At 46.1% G+C, this 18,435-nt stretch overlaps 1 protein-coding gene across 2 annotated transcripts in view; it reads left to right on the top strand.

The window, feature by feature from the left end:
• Window positions 1–18,435, top strand: part of PTPDC1 (protein tyrosine phosphatase domain containing 1) — a 353,990-nt gene that overhangs the window by 211,170 nt on the left and 124,385 nt on the right. For both annotated transcript variants that reach the window (XM_078661619.1, XM_078661618.1), the window contains exon 5: window positions 4,347–4,439. In XM_078661619.1, the coding sequence (XP_078517745.1) occupies window positions 4,352–4,439 (88 nt within the window). In that variant the 5' untranslated portion in view covers window positions 4,347–4,351. The remainder of the gene's footprint in view (window positions 1–4,346; window positions 4,440–18,435) is intronic.

Raw genomic sequence — 18,435 nt, 5'->3', positions numbered from 1 at the left:
GTCATCGGCGTAAGAGAATAAAGTCAAACCGGCTTCCTCCACAATAGTGGCCAGGGGTCTAACATAGATGTTGAATAGTAATGGACTAAGAATAGACCCCTGGGGAACGCCGTACGCCGATGCACATATTTTCGAGGATGCTTTGGCTGAAAAAAACCTAGAAGGTACAATCACATAAAAAAGAGGCTATCCTAGCCAGAGCTGAACCCCCAACTCCCAGAGATTTGAGAGAAGTGAGAAGAATGGAATGGGACACGGTATCGAACGCCGCACTTAAATCCAAAAGGATAAGTGCAGATGTATCCCCGCGATCGATACCGTGCCGTAAATTCTCATTAACTCCCAAGTGTGGTCTCTGTGGAATGGTGCGCTCTGAAACCGGATTGCGATGGATGCAAAAAACCCGAACTCTCTACCAAGAGAGTCAGCTGTGAATTAATGTGCCTTTCCAAGATTTTAGAAAAAATAGGCAGCAACGAAATAGGCCTAAAGTTGGATAAATTGGAGACATCCGCTCCAGCCTTTTTTTGCAGAGGGATAACCATTGCATGCTTCCACTTCTGTGGAACACAGGATTCTATCAATGAAGAGATGAGGAGCTTCATCACCACACGACGAGGGTTCAAGTCCAATTGTTTAAAGATTTTAGCCAGCAAAGGGTCATGGGGAGAGACGGATTTGATGCTCGCGAGGCAGTGTGCAAAAGAAACATCATCAAAAAGCGGCCACTCAGTTAGTTTGGTTGTCAGGGGAGACTGACTGTTTTGAACAGGCACAAGCAAAGATGGTAATTCTTTGCTTAAAGGTAGAAGACTCAGAGAGTCGTAAATACCTTCCACCTTGGTGACAAAAAAGTCAGCAATAGAGTTACATTGTGCCTCATTCAGAACAGGAGGGGCGGGAGTAGAGTCTGCACCTGTCAGTTTTCTTACTACAGAAAAAAGTGTGCGGGGACAATTCTGGGCATGTGTTACAGTATTGGCAATGTAAGTAGCTCTAGCTATTATACACTGTTTATGATAATCTCTAAGAGCCACCCTATATGTCACCTTCCGAGAGGGAGAATAGGAACGCCTCCATTGTCTCTCAAGTACCTTACATTGGGATTTTATCGTTTTTAAATTCTCTGAAAACCATGCCGCCGGGTGACGGTGGGGCAGAGAATGCATGGACACCAAAGGAACAAATTTATCAACTGCATTAGTCAACCATTTGGAGACTGCCGCCTCCAACACAAAAAGAGATGAATTAACATTCGGTGAGGTATCAGACAGATGCAAGTTAAAGTCAGTGATGTTGATCTTGCCCCAACAACGTCACCTTTCTCCTGTAACAGCATCATCAGATGCTGTGATCTTAGTGCATGAGAGAGAGAATTTAACTGCCATATGATCCGACCATTCCAAAGGACGAGCGGCCGGTTCACAGTCAAATGAAAGGTTTGAGAGAACAGGATCCATAAATGTCCGGCGGAATGTGTAGGTCCTGAATTGCACAATAGAATATTAAGAACTTCTAAATCAGCAAAAAAGGTTTTACTAGTCATGCATTGGGGGTCTTCCAAATGTAAATTCAGATCCCCCACGATGGTGAAGTTGGCAGCCTTCAGGATCAATGGAGCAATAGTTTCAGAGAAAGATGTTACCCACACATTTGATAAGAGGTGAAAAAACAACAAAGCCTCATTAACAAGCAAATGGTCATGTAAAGACCTGTGATGTACTCCGGTGCGCTGTATGTGTGCCCGGGAAGCTGTCTCAGCCCAGGCGGCCACACACAACGGGGGCGGGGGTGGCTGGGCTGAAGCCCTTTTAGCCCAATGGGCAGGGCACGAGTCGGGGGTACACGCAGGTACACGGCGTCCACCCACTATTTTTACAGGGTGGATGCCATCCCCCCTGCCAAGAAGTTGGGCCCGGTAGAAATATGCTGAACTTGTCCTGGTGTAAGACACCGGGACACGTTCAGCAGTCCCTGCGCATGGTCTGCTTTCCATTTCCAGCAGCAACGTGCAGGCAGCGAGAGGGCTTTTTTTCCCACTTCCAGCCAGGCCGAAGTTAAAGGGCCATCAGGCCTCCTTAATATCTTGACTGGCGGCGGCCTGGAACCTCACACAAATGTAAATGCTACATAGGGAAACAAAGGCACACAGCTTGTTATCTCTTCACTGGTACTTAAGGGAGGCATGCTTTTGTCTTTGTTCTGTCCCTGTATATAAGTGCAGACACTGTAAGACTGTCAGAGGGCGTGGTCTGTCCTATTATTTACAAAAATAATTTAAATAGCACTATTTTATTTCTTTTAAAGCGCTACATTGTGACGTCATGTGCTGTGATGGCACCCGTCATGATGTCACTTGCAGTGTCTAACTTGGTCAGTACCCTCACTTCTTTTTATAGGACTTGTGCCCTGCCAATGGGCATTGCGTGCCTGCCCTTAGGGCCTTCTCATCTGCCTTGCTTGTCCTATAATGTATTATAACATTACATGCCTGCGTGATTGTTTGGAAAATCGGAAGCTCACACCTCTGTAACCTTACTGTCACTGACCAAGCTACACCCCTTTCCAGAGCAAATGGTTTTCCTAGGAAAAAGGGAGATAAATGCACCTTGATAGCAGATTTGGAGCTTTACTTAGACATTGGTCATCCTTGGTTTTAAATACCTTGGCACTCCTGTCTGTTTGATAGTCTATGTTCCTCACTGGTCACAACAGAGGTGTGGACCTCTTGGAGAGGAAGGTGGAAAATGAAACGTCCAACAATTTTTGTGCCGGTTGTTGCCAGTGTGGGTCACCTACATTCGTTTTTGGGGACCAGCACTTATTTTTCCTCATCAGACAATTCCCAAGAGCAACAGAGGGAAAACACGCAAACTGGAGTGGAACATGTAAAGCGCTCCAATACCTTCGGGTCGAGTTCGCGCTATATAAATCAGCATGAAAAAAAAAACCAAAAAACTAAAAGCGTGCGTTTAAGGGCAGTGGATTAAAGAGGCCTACGGTGGATTCAGGAGTACGCAGCCTTGATATTCCACGCGCCAACATATTTTCTAGCACCGGGCTTCTGATCAGTGCTTTGGGCACCGCCACTCGTTATTTTACACAATGAGCAGTGTTACCTGTGTGTTCATGAGCTCTGCATTTAAGTAGTAAACTCAGGGCCCACAGGGAGATGCAGCTTCTAAGAACTGCCAGAGGTCCTCCGAGAGGCAGCTACGGTGCGTGCGACAAGAAGAGGCACAGCCACGGGCACGCGTGCATCACCCGCCTCCCCTGTAGATGGCTTGGGGTCGCTGCGAATCAGTGCTTTAAACGGGGGGAAAAATAAATGCAGGTACTCTTCAAACTGAGTCGCGGGCTAGGGGTGGGGTTTGTGGTGGGATTAGAGGTGATGCTTTGGTTCGACGCACATTTAATAGGATGATACATTTCCTATTTTTCTATCATGCACATTAGCAAATAGTGTGGGCTCTTTAAACAGAAACCTTAGAATGAAACCGCACGATATAGCACTCTTTTGAACAAAAAATGCCTCACTTGTTAAACATCAGTTAAGTGCACACGGCACCCAACACACTCGCATGCAAGCACACCCAGTAACATACAAGCACCCATGTCCGCACACACAACATTCAATACATTTGTTTTTACAAAACCTTACATTCATTAATCATGTACCGTGATTGCCATCCGCCGTGCCTCACTGTCGCTCCATTCCCCGCCTCATTCTGGCTCGAACCACGCGCTGGCCCACTGTGCTGCACGCCATGTAGTCTTTGATTTTATACGGGTCACGAGATCTGGCAGCGAGCAGGCCCTGTCACACTACTACTACGTGTGATTGGCACAGCAGGACCGTACTGGAGCCAGTGCCATTCTACTCACCATGCCTTGCTCACCCGTGAGTACCCGTACTCTCTTCGTCCAAGGAAAAGTTACGGTAATCAAGGGCAAAATTCAAAAGTGTCGGTACCCGGTACCGGTGAGTACCGGCCCATTTAAAGCACTGCGCCAATGATCTGGCTATGCAGTGTTTGGTGTGAAGCACACTACACCTCGCGCAATGGCAGCACCGCGTGTAAAAGATCAACAGAACCTCGAGAGCGTTGGTATTTTTGTCAGCGAGTTTATAGTAGTCATTATTTTCTTGTCAAGATCATTGGGGTGAAGTGATGTTGACAGTAGAAAATGGGGTATCGGTTTGAATTGGGCTGCACTCTGACCTGTCCTGGGCTGATGGTGTCTTCCAGTCCACCCTTTCATGAGTGCCTGATGTATTTATCTAGTACCTAAAGACAAACCAGTTAAAAATTGAAATAATAAGAATGTATACTTTGTCAACACAGGTCCCATGATGGCTGCTGAAGTTTTGATAAAAAATGAAGTCCCTTACTGTTCAACATTGAGCAGCAGCACACATTTTTCAGCCATGAAGTCAGGTAAATATTTTGTGCTAATCCTTTACTTTTCTTCATCTGAAGTATCATGAAATCGTAAATAAAATTATTGTATTCACAGTTTGAGTTTTTGTAGAATTGGGATTTTAAACGTCGGCGGAGCATGTACTGATGCTTGTTCGTTTATTTAAAAATGTTTCAAAGCATGATGCTGAAAAAATACACAGCGCAGTGGGTTGGGGGCGTGAATGGCAAAACACTTAACGGTAGGCATTGTGGAATATGAAATAATCTCATTCCTCATCATTTATTCTTCCTGTCCATCTTTTATTTTGTCAGCTTTTCAGTCTCATTGTTTTAAACCTTATTTGTTTATCTTAGAGTACACGTTTACTTATTGCCTTTATTTATTTACATTTGTAACTCATAAAATGGGTACACAATGGAATAGTACTTTAGTTTAAAAATGTAAAAGATTAATGTGGGAGAGGGTAACTCACCCGCTTAATAATACATAAGCTTGCTATGCCAAATTGCAGTTTAAGTTAGAAAACCTCCGCTAAGGAGTATCGCCCCATTGCTTTTCTGCAGTGCAAAAAAAGGAAAAATACAATTTTAATAACACTGTGTTATTATCATTTTAATTTTCTGTGCTGGGCTTAGCTGTTGTCAAAGCCAGCAGGGGGAAGGATGGTGAGTGCACCTAAGTGTGCATGAGGATTTGGCCGGACGTCTTGGGCGGGCAAACAGTTGTGTGCACTTAGCATGTCTCCACCTGGCTGTATTGCACAGCCTCGGTGGAGAACATGCACTGGCTCCCACTCCCTATCTGAGCTCGGTACCACAGCACTCAAACCAATCACAACTTTGCTGTCATGCTGGTGACAGCAACGTCGTGATTGGCTAGGGAGTCTAGGCGCCTGTGTGCTTCTGGTTCACAGAAGGAGAGGACAGAGGAGAGGCAGTGGGTTGCCGGCTGGCCTGCAGGTAAGTATTCTATCTTTTTTTTTTGTACCCCTCTCTCCCCGACCAAGCTCTTCTGCTCGGGAGCAGCCGCTACTGAGACAACCTCAACTCCTTGTAGCTATGGCCCAGAGCAATAGGTTATTACAAAGAGAAGTGGGTGTTACATATTTAAGCCCCTCCAAAACGCAGTACAGTTAGAAAACCAAATAATATATTTTCCAAATCAGTTTAGTAAAAAGGAGAAACATGAGTAAGACACCAAGTTTTGGCAAAATAAATATTTCCGGCTTTAATTTTGAGTCTTGTGCGAAACATTTCAGTACTTGCAGAACTGAGAAATAAAACAAAAACATATTGCTTTCTGTGTAGAACTCATCTGTGAGCTAATTAATGTAATGTGTGATGGTTCAGTGTACTTTTGAAATCTAAAGGAGTCCCTCATACATTGTAGCTCAAGCACTTCATAGAATGATACACCAAAAAGCCATTAGTATGATGTTTGCGAGAAATACTCCTCTGGGTGGATTCATCATCCACTCTATGTATATTTGAATGCTTGGTAACAATAGGTCTTTTGGACAGCTGCATTGTCAAGCCAGACCTAGAAATGGTTCAAATCAGGTCAATGGAATCAGAAATAAGAACTTACCATGTTATAAGGCAAAATGAAATTCTCTTCTGCAGCTCCTAGGCTTCCAGGAAAACCTCCACAGTTCCAAGTCTCTCTCTAGCCATGGCTTTAGTCTGGTCCAGTGCAGTTCATCCATAAGTGGGCAACTGACTGATTCTCTTACAAAGAATGAGGCCTTCTGGATTACCATGGGTTCCTGCATTTATAGCAGTATAGCCAAGTGACCTCTTAGGAGTTTTTTGTGTCGCTGGGCCCAAGTGGTGAGCAGGTCACACTTTAGTCCATTTCATAGGGAGGTCAAAATTGCAGATTGAGCGGCCGCATTTGACAGATTTTGACCCTCCTCCCAAAGTCTGAAACATTAGTCTGGCAGCCAGGCATCCCTACACTGAGGTGGTATACACCTGCATTTGGGACAAATATGTGTCATGGTGTGCTTACCACAACATCGACCCCCTTCATACACCCCTATCTCAAGTTCTATTGTTTGTAATATCCTTTTCCCAGCAGGGCTGTTCTCTGGGTCCAGTTAAGCATTACCTTTCTGCTATCTCTTCATTTTTCTGATGCTGCCTTCTCTCTTTAAGTCACCCATAGCGGGTAGGGTCCTTAAAAGCCTGCAACATATGTTTCCCCCTTGCCATTCAAAATGCCTTAGTGGGACTTCAATTTGGTTTTCACTTTTCTCATGTGTACTGTTAGAAATGGGGGTCTCTAGTTGGCAGAGGTAGGTACCTTTGTTCGAATAGGGACACTTGCTTCTAGTCAGGGTAAGGGGGAAACACACTTTAGATAACCCCTGCTCAGCACCTTGGTAGCTTGGCACGACTAGACAGGCTTATCCCAAAGCAATGTGTAAAGTATTTGTACCAACACACAGTAACACAGTGAAAACACCACACAAGGATATCACACCAGTTTAGAAAAATAAAGTATCTTTATCTAAACTAAACAAGACCAAAACGACAAAAATCCAACATACACAATTAAAATATGACTTTCAACAGATTTCACGAACTTGTATCATAGAAAACTATGGATGCGTGACTTTTCACCAGAGTACCTGTAGTTGCGTCAAAGTTCACCAAGCCAAACAGCTGCGGCGTCAGAAAACAAAGAGATACAACACTCCTGAGACGGGGATGTGAAAGTACCGCTGCACTCAGAGGAAGGGTTCCCTCGATTCCGGTCTTATTGGGGAGGGATGCGTTGATTCTTTGTGCCAGTTCCGGCCCGCTGGTGATGAGTCGGAAGCACTTGCCACACAGATACGATGCATGGTAATCTGGAATGCGTCGGCGATCGATGCAATGGTGTTGCGCGACACTGCGTCGTTCTCTTCAGCCGTGATCCCTCAATACGTTGATTCTTGCAGCACTGACAGGCGCTGCAATGGTTTTCGCAGTGGCGCAGCGATGCATGGAAATTCTTCTTCCGCTGTGAAGATGTGTCGGAAAAACAGCCGCAAGAAGAGCGATGCATCGATTTATGTAGTTCTTTGAGTTATTTCTCTCTTCCAGCTCCCAAACAGCAGCAGCAACCTCAAGTGGCCCAAAACTGGCACAGGCACCGGCAGGTCAGAACTCACAATAGTAGAGTTTGGGGTGAAGTCTTTGTGTCCCTGAGATGTTTGAACAGGAGGCCAGTTCACTTCAGGCCCTTAGAGATCACCTTCAAGCAGGGGACACATCACACAGCAAAGTCCTTCTCCTTTCCTTGGCAGAAATAGTAACTGCAGGCCAACCCCAGACACACAGCAAGGGCAGTACTTCTCCTCAGTCTCTCCAGCTCATCTCCTTGGCAAAGGTTCCTCTTGAATTCCAGGAATGATTTAAAGTTTAGGGGATTTATGTCTAATACTTATACCCCAAAATATATTTTGTTCTATTTGTGCAAGGGGCTCTGAGCCCAGTTCAAACTAGTTCTGGGGGGCACTCTGCAAGTGCACAACAACATCCATTATCAGTGTGAGCCTTGGCTCCAGACACAACACAGGGGGGCCGCGCCAGCATTGTGGAAGGCAGGCACAGCCCTATTCAGGTACAGGTGCTACTCCTTCCACCACTCCAAATGCAGATCAGGCCTATTCAGCCTAGTGCTGAGCCATCCAGACTCCTGGAGCCACTGCACCTCCCAGCCCCTGTCACTCCAAAGCCAGACAGTCTATCCACAAACAGGCAGAGGCGTACAGGATGGTTGAACAAGAAAATAGCCACTTTCTAAAAGTGGTATTTTCAAACACACAATTTAAAAACCATTTTTACTAAAAATATGTGTTATTAAATCATGAGTTCAGGGATACCAAACTCAATTTTTCGGTCCTATCCCTATGGGAAGATATGCTTGTAAAATGTTAAAAAGCATTCCCCATTCTGTCCTATGGGGCAAGATAGCCTTTCAATAGTGAACAACGAAATTGGCAGTATTTCACTATCAGGACATGTTACACACGCCAGTATATGTCCTACCTTTCACATACAATGCACCCTGCCCAAGGAGGTAACTGGTGCCTGCCATGGAGTGCCCAATGTGTAAGAGAAAGGAAGGGTAGGGCCTGGCAAGTGGGTGTACTTGCCAAGTGGACATGGCAGTTAACAAACTGCGCACAGGCACAGCGGTGGCAGGCCTGAGGCATCTTTTCAGGGCTACTCATGTGGGTCAGTGCTGCAGGCCCACTAGTAGCATTTGAGTTACCAACCCTGGCACACACAGTGCCCTTTACTGGGGACCTACTGGTAAATCAAATACGCCTATCATGGATAACCAATCACTATAACAATTTACACAGAGAGTGTAAGCACTTTAGCACTGATCAGCTGTGGTAAAGTGCCCAGAGTCCTATATCCAGCAAACACAGGTCGGGAACAAATAGGAGAAAGAAGCAAAAAGATTGGGGATAACCCTGCAAAAAGGGCCGTTTCCAACATGTACACCACTGGAGCCTATCCACATATGCTCTATTAGGCTCTTATCTCTGAAAACTGTCTTCTTAGTGGTCATAGCATCCGCCAGGAGGGTCCACAAATTACTGGCATTCTCAGCCCACCCTTCTTGCATCATTTTGTATCCTGACCAGCTGGTTTTCTGAACACGTGCCTCCCTTCTTCCGAAGGTTGTGACTCCATTCCATATAGGCCAGAACATTACCCTGCCTACTTTGTTTTCCCCACCTCATCCCTCCAAAGAGGAGGCGAGATTCCACCATCTGCATCCAAAAAGAGTGTTGTCATTCTACCTTGACTGTACTAGAGAATTCCGGGTGGACTAGCAACTTGTCGGGGGATTTGTGGGAGCAAACAAAGGGAAGGTAGTACAGAAGCGAACCATCTCGTGGTGGATTTTCCTGTGCATTAGAATCTGCTACTTATTGGCCAGTAAGCAGCCCCCGAGGGCTTGCGGGCTCACTCCACTGGAGCCAAGGTGCGACCACTGCGTCAATGTGCGCCATATGGACATCTGCCAGGCAGCAGGGAGGGCCTCCCTGTACATGTTTACCAAGCACTGCGGGCTGTCTAGACAGTCAAGTTTGTCGTAACGGGCACTTCGCCTGATAAGTACTGATGGATTTTCCAATGTTATTAGCTTCACAGTCCTACCTTCGGGGAGGTATTGCGTGGGTATCTATTCTAAGTTAAGGAATCTGTGGCCAGAAGTATCTACCAGTTGAGCAAGTTACTTATCTTTGGTAATGCCTTATCTGGTGGAGATTCTATCAAGACGCAGATTCCTTACCGAACCTCCCATACTCCCCGTTCTGTGAATCAATTACGGTGTAAGAACACCCTTTCAAGGGCCTTAGTTTGCCTCACTAGTAGTCGGTCTCATGGTTCTGTGTTCCTGGCATGGAAAGTTGTGAAAGGTCCGACAACATTGAAGAGGCTAACACATCGTTTCGGGGGGGGGTAACTGAAGCACTGGACACCTGCATCCCAACCAAACTTACCCGCATAAAACGCGCACAGGCTAATGTGTGGTTCAATGAGTGTTTGATCCTCGCTAAGAAGAACTGCAAAATACTAGAACGTGCCTGGAGATGACTCTTTGGCTAAAGCACAGTACAAAAGTGCGATCAAAGAGTACCATAAACTGGTCCGCAAGACCAGGGCTGCACATTAAACTAAATTGATCTCTACAAGTAGCAACTCCACCAAAACATTATTTTCACTTCTGAAGGATCTGGTAAAGTCTCCTTCCGGACCCGACAGCACCATATCCTCCAGTCTGCAATGCGAAGCGTTGGATACATTTTTTATTGAGACGAATGATCGCAGATATATAGCAGTTTCGGCCCGGGTGCTACCCCATGCGGTACGGGTCTAAATGCGCCCTTGGGGCCTGTGACCCACACTCTCTCCACGTTCCCACCCATCTCCCCTAAAGGTATAGAAGCGCTGTTCGCTAAGGTAAAATCAGGTTGTCCAGAGGATCCCCTGAAACCTGATTTCTTCCGAAAATTCCTACAGTGTCTTTGCCTGAGTGCCTGGAGCTGATTAATCTGTCCCTGTTAGAAATGGGGGTCTCTAGTTGGCATTGGCTGTTGCCACTGTCCAAATAGGGACCCTTCATCCTAAGTCAGGGCAAGTGGGTCACCCCGTTCGATAACCCCTGCTTAACCCTGTGGTAACGTAGCACGAGCAGTTAGGCCTATCTCAGAGGCAGTGTGTGAAGCGTTTATGACCACGTACAATAAGACAGTAATGACACCACAAAAGGACACAACTCAGGTAGGTATAGAAAAATAATATCTTTCTCTAACAGTTTAACTCAACTCTCAAAGTGCTTCAACAATGACAACTCACGAAACCCGTAGGTACTCAAAGAGATAACTATAGACAAAAATATGGCTCGGTGCACAGCGACAGTTTGTTGAAAAGGTTCTAATGAATTAAACAGAGTTTATGAAGGTTGGGTGCTCCACCAGGTAGCGTAACCGTCCAAGTACGCTAATTGTATAATACTTGTCAGCGCACAAACATCGTAAGTGCGTCCCTGCATTTGGGCAGACCTTGGGGTTCGTCACAGAGGACAGACTCTGTTGATTTGCATTTAGTTTTTAATTGTCGTTGCAAGTTCAGAAGTTCATTAGTATCATACAGTCATACAATCATTGATGAATATTTCATTTCATATCCATGTCAGTCACACCATTCCGTTTTCCCTGACAACAGCGCAACCCGCTGATATCAGGAATCACCCGGCATGATTCACCTTTTGATCACACAGCCGTTTGACATTTCGCTATACCAATAGTCACTTTAACGATTCACGATTCCTATGAATTTAAATGACACCAATGTAGTTCACATTGTTTTGTTTATCATTTCCCACGACCCTAATTTTTTATACCTTGTGTGATGAATCTCATTTAGAAAGGCGTATGCCAATAATGCTATTCTTTTATCAACAGAGCTCCTTGAAAAAGGGTTATGCCCCAAACGCAGGGATGCACTTACTCAAAGAGATAACAACATATCCACCCAAAGCATAACACTGACTGAGTTCAGGAACGGGGCCTACGCGACCCGTTTGGGCTCCAGGTACCTGTCGTTGCAAGGGGGTCAGCACGCAGCTTCTCAAAGAAGCGGAGGCGGTGACAGGCGGACTGCCAGCGACCACAATACAGGGTGGCAGAGGTCCGCAGCGTGCCCCCAGACTGACTCGTGCACTCGGGGACAGGCGGGCTCTCAGCAGCAGCAGCACGCAACTGCGGCGTCCAGTGTTGGGGGAGGCAAGGACTCTCGTCGTGTCACTCCGTGGTGGGCGCACAGCGGTAGCAGCTCTCCCTTTGCTGCGGCAGCCACAGGACAGTTCCAACTGGGGATGCAAAAGTGTCAAGGGTGCGGGCCCTCAGCTGCTACAGCTGTCTCTTTCAGCTGCGGCGGCCCACGGGACAATTCCAAAAGGGGGATGCAACGTAGTCAAAGGTGTGGACGCTCAGCATGTACAGCTCTCCCCTGGCTGCGGAGGCCCACAACACAAAGCACGATGATGCACAGTAACAAAGGCTGTTCGGCACTCAGCGGCTACAGCTCCCCTCTGGCTGCGGCGGCCCACGGGACAGATCACGGGTGTGCACAGTAGCAAGGGTTGTGGGCACTCAGCGGCTACAGCTCTCTCTCGGCCGCGGCGGCCCACGGGACAAATCACGATGATGCTAGTTCTGGCGGATCTCAGCGGCCGCAGCTCTCCCTCAGCTTCAGCAGCCCACATGGATCCTGCGGAAGGTTGGAGGGTACAGATTTAGGCGAGCTCTCAGCAGCGGCGGATCTCGTCTTAGCTGCCACGTCCCACACAGGTTTAGCAAAGAAAGGTTCAAAGGTTCCGAATTAGGCGGGCGCTCAGTGGCGGCAGTTTCCGCTGAGCTGCAGCCTGACCGCACATGTTCAGCAAGGAAAGGTTCAAAGGTTCAGAATTAGGCGGGCGCTCAGCGGTGGCAGTTCTCTCTGAGCTGCATCGGCCCGGAGCAAAAGTTCAGAAGATGCCAGATTCGCGGCCCTTACAGTAGAACTCGAGGCTCCGGATTACTCAACGGGGGCCTCACCTGCAAGCAGAACTCCACGCACGGGAATTCCAACGGCCGACTGGGTGAAGTCTAATGTCCCTGAGACTTCGGCAGGAGCCTCCCTCGATCTGGGCTCTGAGATAGTTTCTTCGGCAAGATGGGTTAAAGTTGCAAAGTCCTTTTCTCTGTTCACTCGGACAGAGTCTCGTCTTAATATCCAGAAGAAACACACTTGGCCAAAGTTCCAGCGCACCATTTTATACCTAAAAAGTATTTGTTCTCTAAGGTTGCAAATCACTGACTGCAGTCAGAACCAGATCAGTGGAGTCGGGGAGCAGAGCACTTGGTTTATGAGGCAACATCCTGCCCTTTCAGAATGAGGGGGTCTGCTATCAGACACCCAGTGGGAGGTGGAGCCATCATTCACCTTGCCAGGCACGACACTGCCTGGATCAAAGAGTCACCCCTCCCCACACTTGGAATACCGATCTCTCTCCCCAGCCAGGTCTGACCCAGCTGGCCCTGCTGCTCCAAAACCAGACGGCCAATACGCATACTGCATTTTCAGGAAAGGGATTTCACAACATAAAATACCTAAACGGTCCTTACTAAAAGGTGGCCCTCGCTGGCCTGATCATAAACATATCAAACTCGTAGTTCCCATCGGATTCCTATGCCCAGATAGGGTGATAGAAAGTAATCATTAACAAAACAGGCTATACTAATGTAAGCGTCAGAGTTATCCTAATTCACACAGTCATTTATATACATGGGGCATTCATGCGGTGGCACTGAGTAGCAGTGGCAAGGCGCCCAGAACATCTATATCCAGCCAACATACAAGACAGGAAAGGTCGCAGGGGAATGGAGACCTACTCCAATGATGCCAGGTCTAACAGTCCCTATCTTTGGCGCTGGTCCCCAAGTCTTGGAAACTTGCCAAGGTGGTCCCCCTGCTGAAAAAGCCAACACTAGATGTGTCTAAGCCCGAAACTTTTTGACCCATTTCACTGCTCCCATTCTTATCCATAATCACAGAATCATATGTAAACACGCTTCTAACTCAATATCTGGAAATTAATTCAATACTGGACTCATCTCAGACTGGATTCAGGCCACAGTATAGCACTAAGTCTGCTCTGTTGGCGGTCATGGAACAGCTACGGACCTCTGTGGATGTGGGCAGAACCACAGCATTGGTTCTAATAGATCTTAGTGCGGCTTTCAACATGGCCTCCCACGAGATCCTGCTACACTGCTTGGCCAAGATCGGTGTCGTTGACAAGGCCTTCTCCTCGTTCATGTCCTTCCTCGCCGATCAGGCTTTTCAAGTAATTGCCCCTCTTTTCTCTTCAGGTGTTCACCCATTATGCTGTGGCATCCCCCAGGGGTCAGCATTGAGTCCAACGCTATTTAACATCTACATCAGACCATTGGCTCTGATGTCTAAAACCAAGGGCATCTCTTTGGTGTCATACGCAGATGACACCCAGTTGGTGATCGCCTTCTCCTACAATCCTAGCCTGGACTCTGCTAAATTCAAAGCTGATCTAAGAGCCATTTCGGAATGGATGGTAACCAACCACCTGCAGCTAAATTCGGCAAAATCTGAGAATCTTTTAGTAGGGAGGGACTCATCTGTGGGGCAACCACTGGTGGCCGCCCGCTCTCGGAGTGCCCCCCCCCGCCAGGCCCCCCTGGTGCACAAGGACCTCACCTATGAAGATCAGACCAAATCTGTGGCATGTAACTACTTTGGATTGCTACGTGGCCTAAAGCCAATTCTAGGTCTCTTTGACTCTAAACCTCGGCAGCTAATCATCCAATCTTCCATTATGGCCAGACTGGACTACTGTAATGTGCTACTCCTGGGAACTAACAAGTACGTGACCAAGAGGCTTCAACGCATCCAGGACGCTGCTGCCCTCACTCTGTTTGCTGTCCTTAAGTACCTCAACGTCTCTAAACTACTCTGACGGCTACACTGGCTGCCTGTGGAACAGAGAATACATTTTAAGGCCCTCAGTACCTTCTGGGCATCAGCTAGGAATCTTGAGCAATCTTTGCTCCCACTATGTTCCCACACGCGCTCTGCACTTTGCCATAGTCCCCCGGATACGGAAGGCTAGAGCAGTTGGCACTTCTTTTAAGGCAAGGGCCCCTGCTCTGTGGAATTTCCGACCCCTTCCTATCCGTATCACCCCTGACCACCTGACCTTCAGACGGATGGTGAAGACCTGGCTTTTCTCCAACTAATAACTCTCTGGTGACTCCTCACTCTACGTTCAAATGCAGCGTGGGACGCCCCATTGTTGGGGCAGCCATGCCCTTTACAAATAATGTAATATAACGTTTAACATAACATAACTGACAGCGCTTTAAGAGGACGAAACAGACAAAGGTCCGGGCGAGGTTTTGGGACCTGGGGCTGATAACTGCGAAACGCCTCATCACCAAGCACTGGAAGAATGGTGCACCCCCCCAGGCGATACACTGGCGTAACTTGTTTGACAATTGGGCAAGGGCGGAAAGTGTAGCATTACACAGGGAGGAGACAGCAGGGCTCCGCATGTATCCCATAGCGCAGGACTGGGATAGTGCCTTGGCTGCTTACCACCAGGTGTGCCTGCAGCGAGGCATTATTTAGACACTCATACCATATTGCGCATTGTGCCGGCCGAGTTTCCCCCCCGCCCCCCCCCCCTTGCCCTCCTCCCCCCCTCCTGTCACATATATTGCTAGTTGCGCTGAGCGGCCCCCACTACTGACATAGTACCCCACATACCTGCCCCCTACCTGCCCCCTGGGCACCACACGTACACACACATGCATCGTTTGTCACCACCCAGTCTCTCGTTCCTGAATTCTCAGGGTGTTCTTCACAGTTTCTCGTTTTGAATAAAAGATCTGAATATATATTGCATTGCTGATGTACTTGATTTACCTCGATCTGTTGCCATAGCATAGCACGTGCCCCAAACTGAACAACTCACTGGTGTGATACGAGGAAACAGTTGTTTTATTCTGTGAACTGCCACTGTTGCTCTATATTCTCTTCCTGACATAACTGTAGCCGATGATTATGACATGCTGTTCTAAATACTTTGCTTTTATTTCGCTCCTTACAATCGAGTTCATTTATGTATATGTAAAACTGATGCGACATGTAACGAATATCCTGTACTACGGCATGGTTAATTATCCATATGTGTAATGCTGCAAAATAACAAAAAATGCAATAAAAATATTCAAACAAAAAAAAAAACATAACTGACAGCGCACCAAGGTAGCACCTATATAGGTACCGCACACGTCACTTTCTGCAACACATCAAGCTGAACGGTACCTAGCGATGCGTAGGGTTACTGCTCAAATACTTTTCTGGATCCAGTCCAACGCCTGGGAATAATTCTAAGGTAAGGAATCTGTGGCTAGATAGTCTCTACCAGATAAGATGTTACAGAAGGTACGGAACTTGTTCCTTATGCCTACCAACACTAAGAAGTTCCAGCAGTGGCTGTTCATCAATGGAGAAAGGGTGGAAGACAGAGGAGCCAGCATGACATGGGGTCGTATTATGTAAAAAGATTGAAAGTCCTGAGGATGGCCTTGAGGATTTGTCAATAATAAGGCCGAAACGTCTACAGATCAGTTCAGATCTCTTCTTGTTCGTCAGATTAATTTTGCACTACGTTATTTTTGGTGACATTTAACAAGTTTCGTTGTGATACTACTTAAAAGAGTGGACTATAACGCAAGTGAACTCCAAAGAACAACTAATCTATGTCTTATCCACTTGTTTAATGTTGATTTTTTTCACTGTTCTTTTAAGAAATTGTACCCCATGAAATTTTGATACATAAAAACTTTGTTTCATAAAAACTACTTCCCGTGTAGCATTTTTCTATAGTGAGTTATCACCACTTTATCGACTAATCAAATGTTGAACTGTTTGAGAAACAGGTTTTAATTGGTTTAAGTTGGTCCTAAGTTTCTTTCAGTGAAGATTGATCAACCTCCTGTTTCACTGAAAAATTCCCCCAAAAACTTTTCTGATAAAAAAATTCCCTTGTAAGCAATTTTGATCTAGATTAGTTGCATGCTGCAGGAGGACCCACTGAGGCAGACTTCTGCAAGGCGCAGGAGTGCCCTACTCTTGAAGTCCTTCAGCAGCTGGCTGAAGCACATGCCACAGGAGACATCCGTGGGCTTTCCAGCATTTGTGTTATTAGCTCCGTTTACTAAACAAGTCACCCTGTTGATTTGATTTGATGCTACCCTTTACACGTAGTTAGTACCTTCCGCGATTTTAACATACAGTTAAGGTCAATCAGTGAGTGGATTAAGCAAAGTAACACTTTAAAATCCATTCAGGGTACTTCTAAATTATATTGATATAATCAAAAATATGTGGCTCTTAATACACTTCTCTGTTTATAGAATGCATACATTTTATTTCAGCGTTTGAAGTTCATATCTAGAGAACTAATGTATTGAAAAACTCAATGGGAGGCATTCACTCAATTGTAAAAACGATGCTGAAAATGTTTTATGATAGTTTGAGAGGAGAACTATTTCTTTATTGTGCGTTTTTACATAACACGCTAGCGGGAATTAGTGAGCTTTACAGAAAACGGAGAAGGAAGTAGTGCACATAACAATTATATCCATTAGGGTGGTATGGGTGGCATTGAGGTTAAAGATAACCAACAATAAGTATTTGAACTACAGCAGGTGACTGCGGGTTAGATTCTGTGTTTTGAGTGGAACTTGTCATTCAGGTAAGTGTGAAAGGGTGGGAGGAGATTGGACTTTTCCAGAATGACAGAAATGTGGGTAGTTCTGTCTAAAGGTGGTGGAGGTGGGTTTGTTTCGTAGGTCTTCTGGAGAAGGCAGTGGCAGCTCCAGAAGAAGTTCGGTGCAATGCTTCTGAAATATTACATTTGGATATTTCCTGATGCAGAACATGTTTGCTTCGTAGACCTCTTAGGCCTCAGATGGTGATAATGTTTTACAAAAAAAAAGAGGTTGATTTGAATGAATCGTGTCAATATGAAGCTGGTGTAGCTCCTTCAAAAAGGGTAAGATGTGATTGAATTTGCTCAATGATTATAACAAGGACAGCCTTTATGGGAACTAATGCGGACTGAGGCAATGCATCTGGTATGGTCAAAGATAACACAAAGAATTAATAAAAGATAAAGCAATGGCCATCATGCCCCTGTGTTCCATTCTGCACAGAATCACTATCCCACCTTGCATCTCATAAGCAGAGCCAATGATTGCCCTTTTAAGGCTGCCATGGATGACTCATGATGATGCTAAGACTGCTATTGCTCTTCTACCCCTAGGTCAGTATCCCAAGAACCCAGGTGCCTGTGCTAGACCCTCAGATGCCGAAGGGGGGGGGGGGTCAGAAAAAAATCATAACCAGTGGCTGTTCAAACTTCCTTAGATGCATGCCACATATTCATTGTTTGGCCACAAAGCTCCTCTTCTGGAAAACCTCCGTTCTATGTTTGTAACACTGAACACACCCCACAAAGTGCCTAAATATGCCCAAATTGGTGAAATGTCCTTCACTGTGTCTTCTCACTGGCTTTATCTACAAGATCATAAGTCAGATTCTTCTTTCCCTTCACTACCTTTTTATGTGCAAGAGATTTCTTCTCAAATCTCTGGACATCATGAACACAGTGGGGTCATAGAAATTGAATTCAATAGGTACCAAAAGCAATGAGCTCAGTCAACTTCACGAAGGCCCCAAATCCAGAACTGTTGTGAGATAGAGCTTTTTCTGTGGAGGCTGCCAGGATATGTTCATGCTTCCTCTTCCAAAAAAAATGATCTGTTCATGTTTCACAAGGATCCGAAAACCTGGCTTTTTGCCAATTGACCCTTGTGGTTGCTTCGCCTTATTATTTAAAATGAGCCATCTG

This window comes from Lissotriton helveticus, chromosome 9 (genome assembly GCF_964261635.1).
Source record: "Lissotriton helveticus chromosome 9, aLisHel1.1, whole genome shotgun sequence".
Lineage (NCBI taxonomy): Eukaryota > Metazoa > Chordata > Amphibia > Caudata > Salamandridae > Lissotriton > Lissotriton helveticus.
The sequence above is the reverse complement of the archived record's forward strand: the minus strand, read 5'-3'. Positions and strand labels throughout refer to the sequence as shown.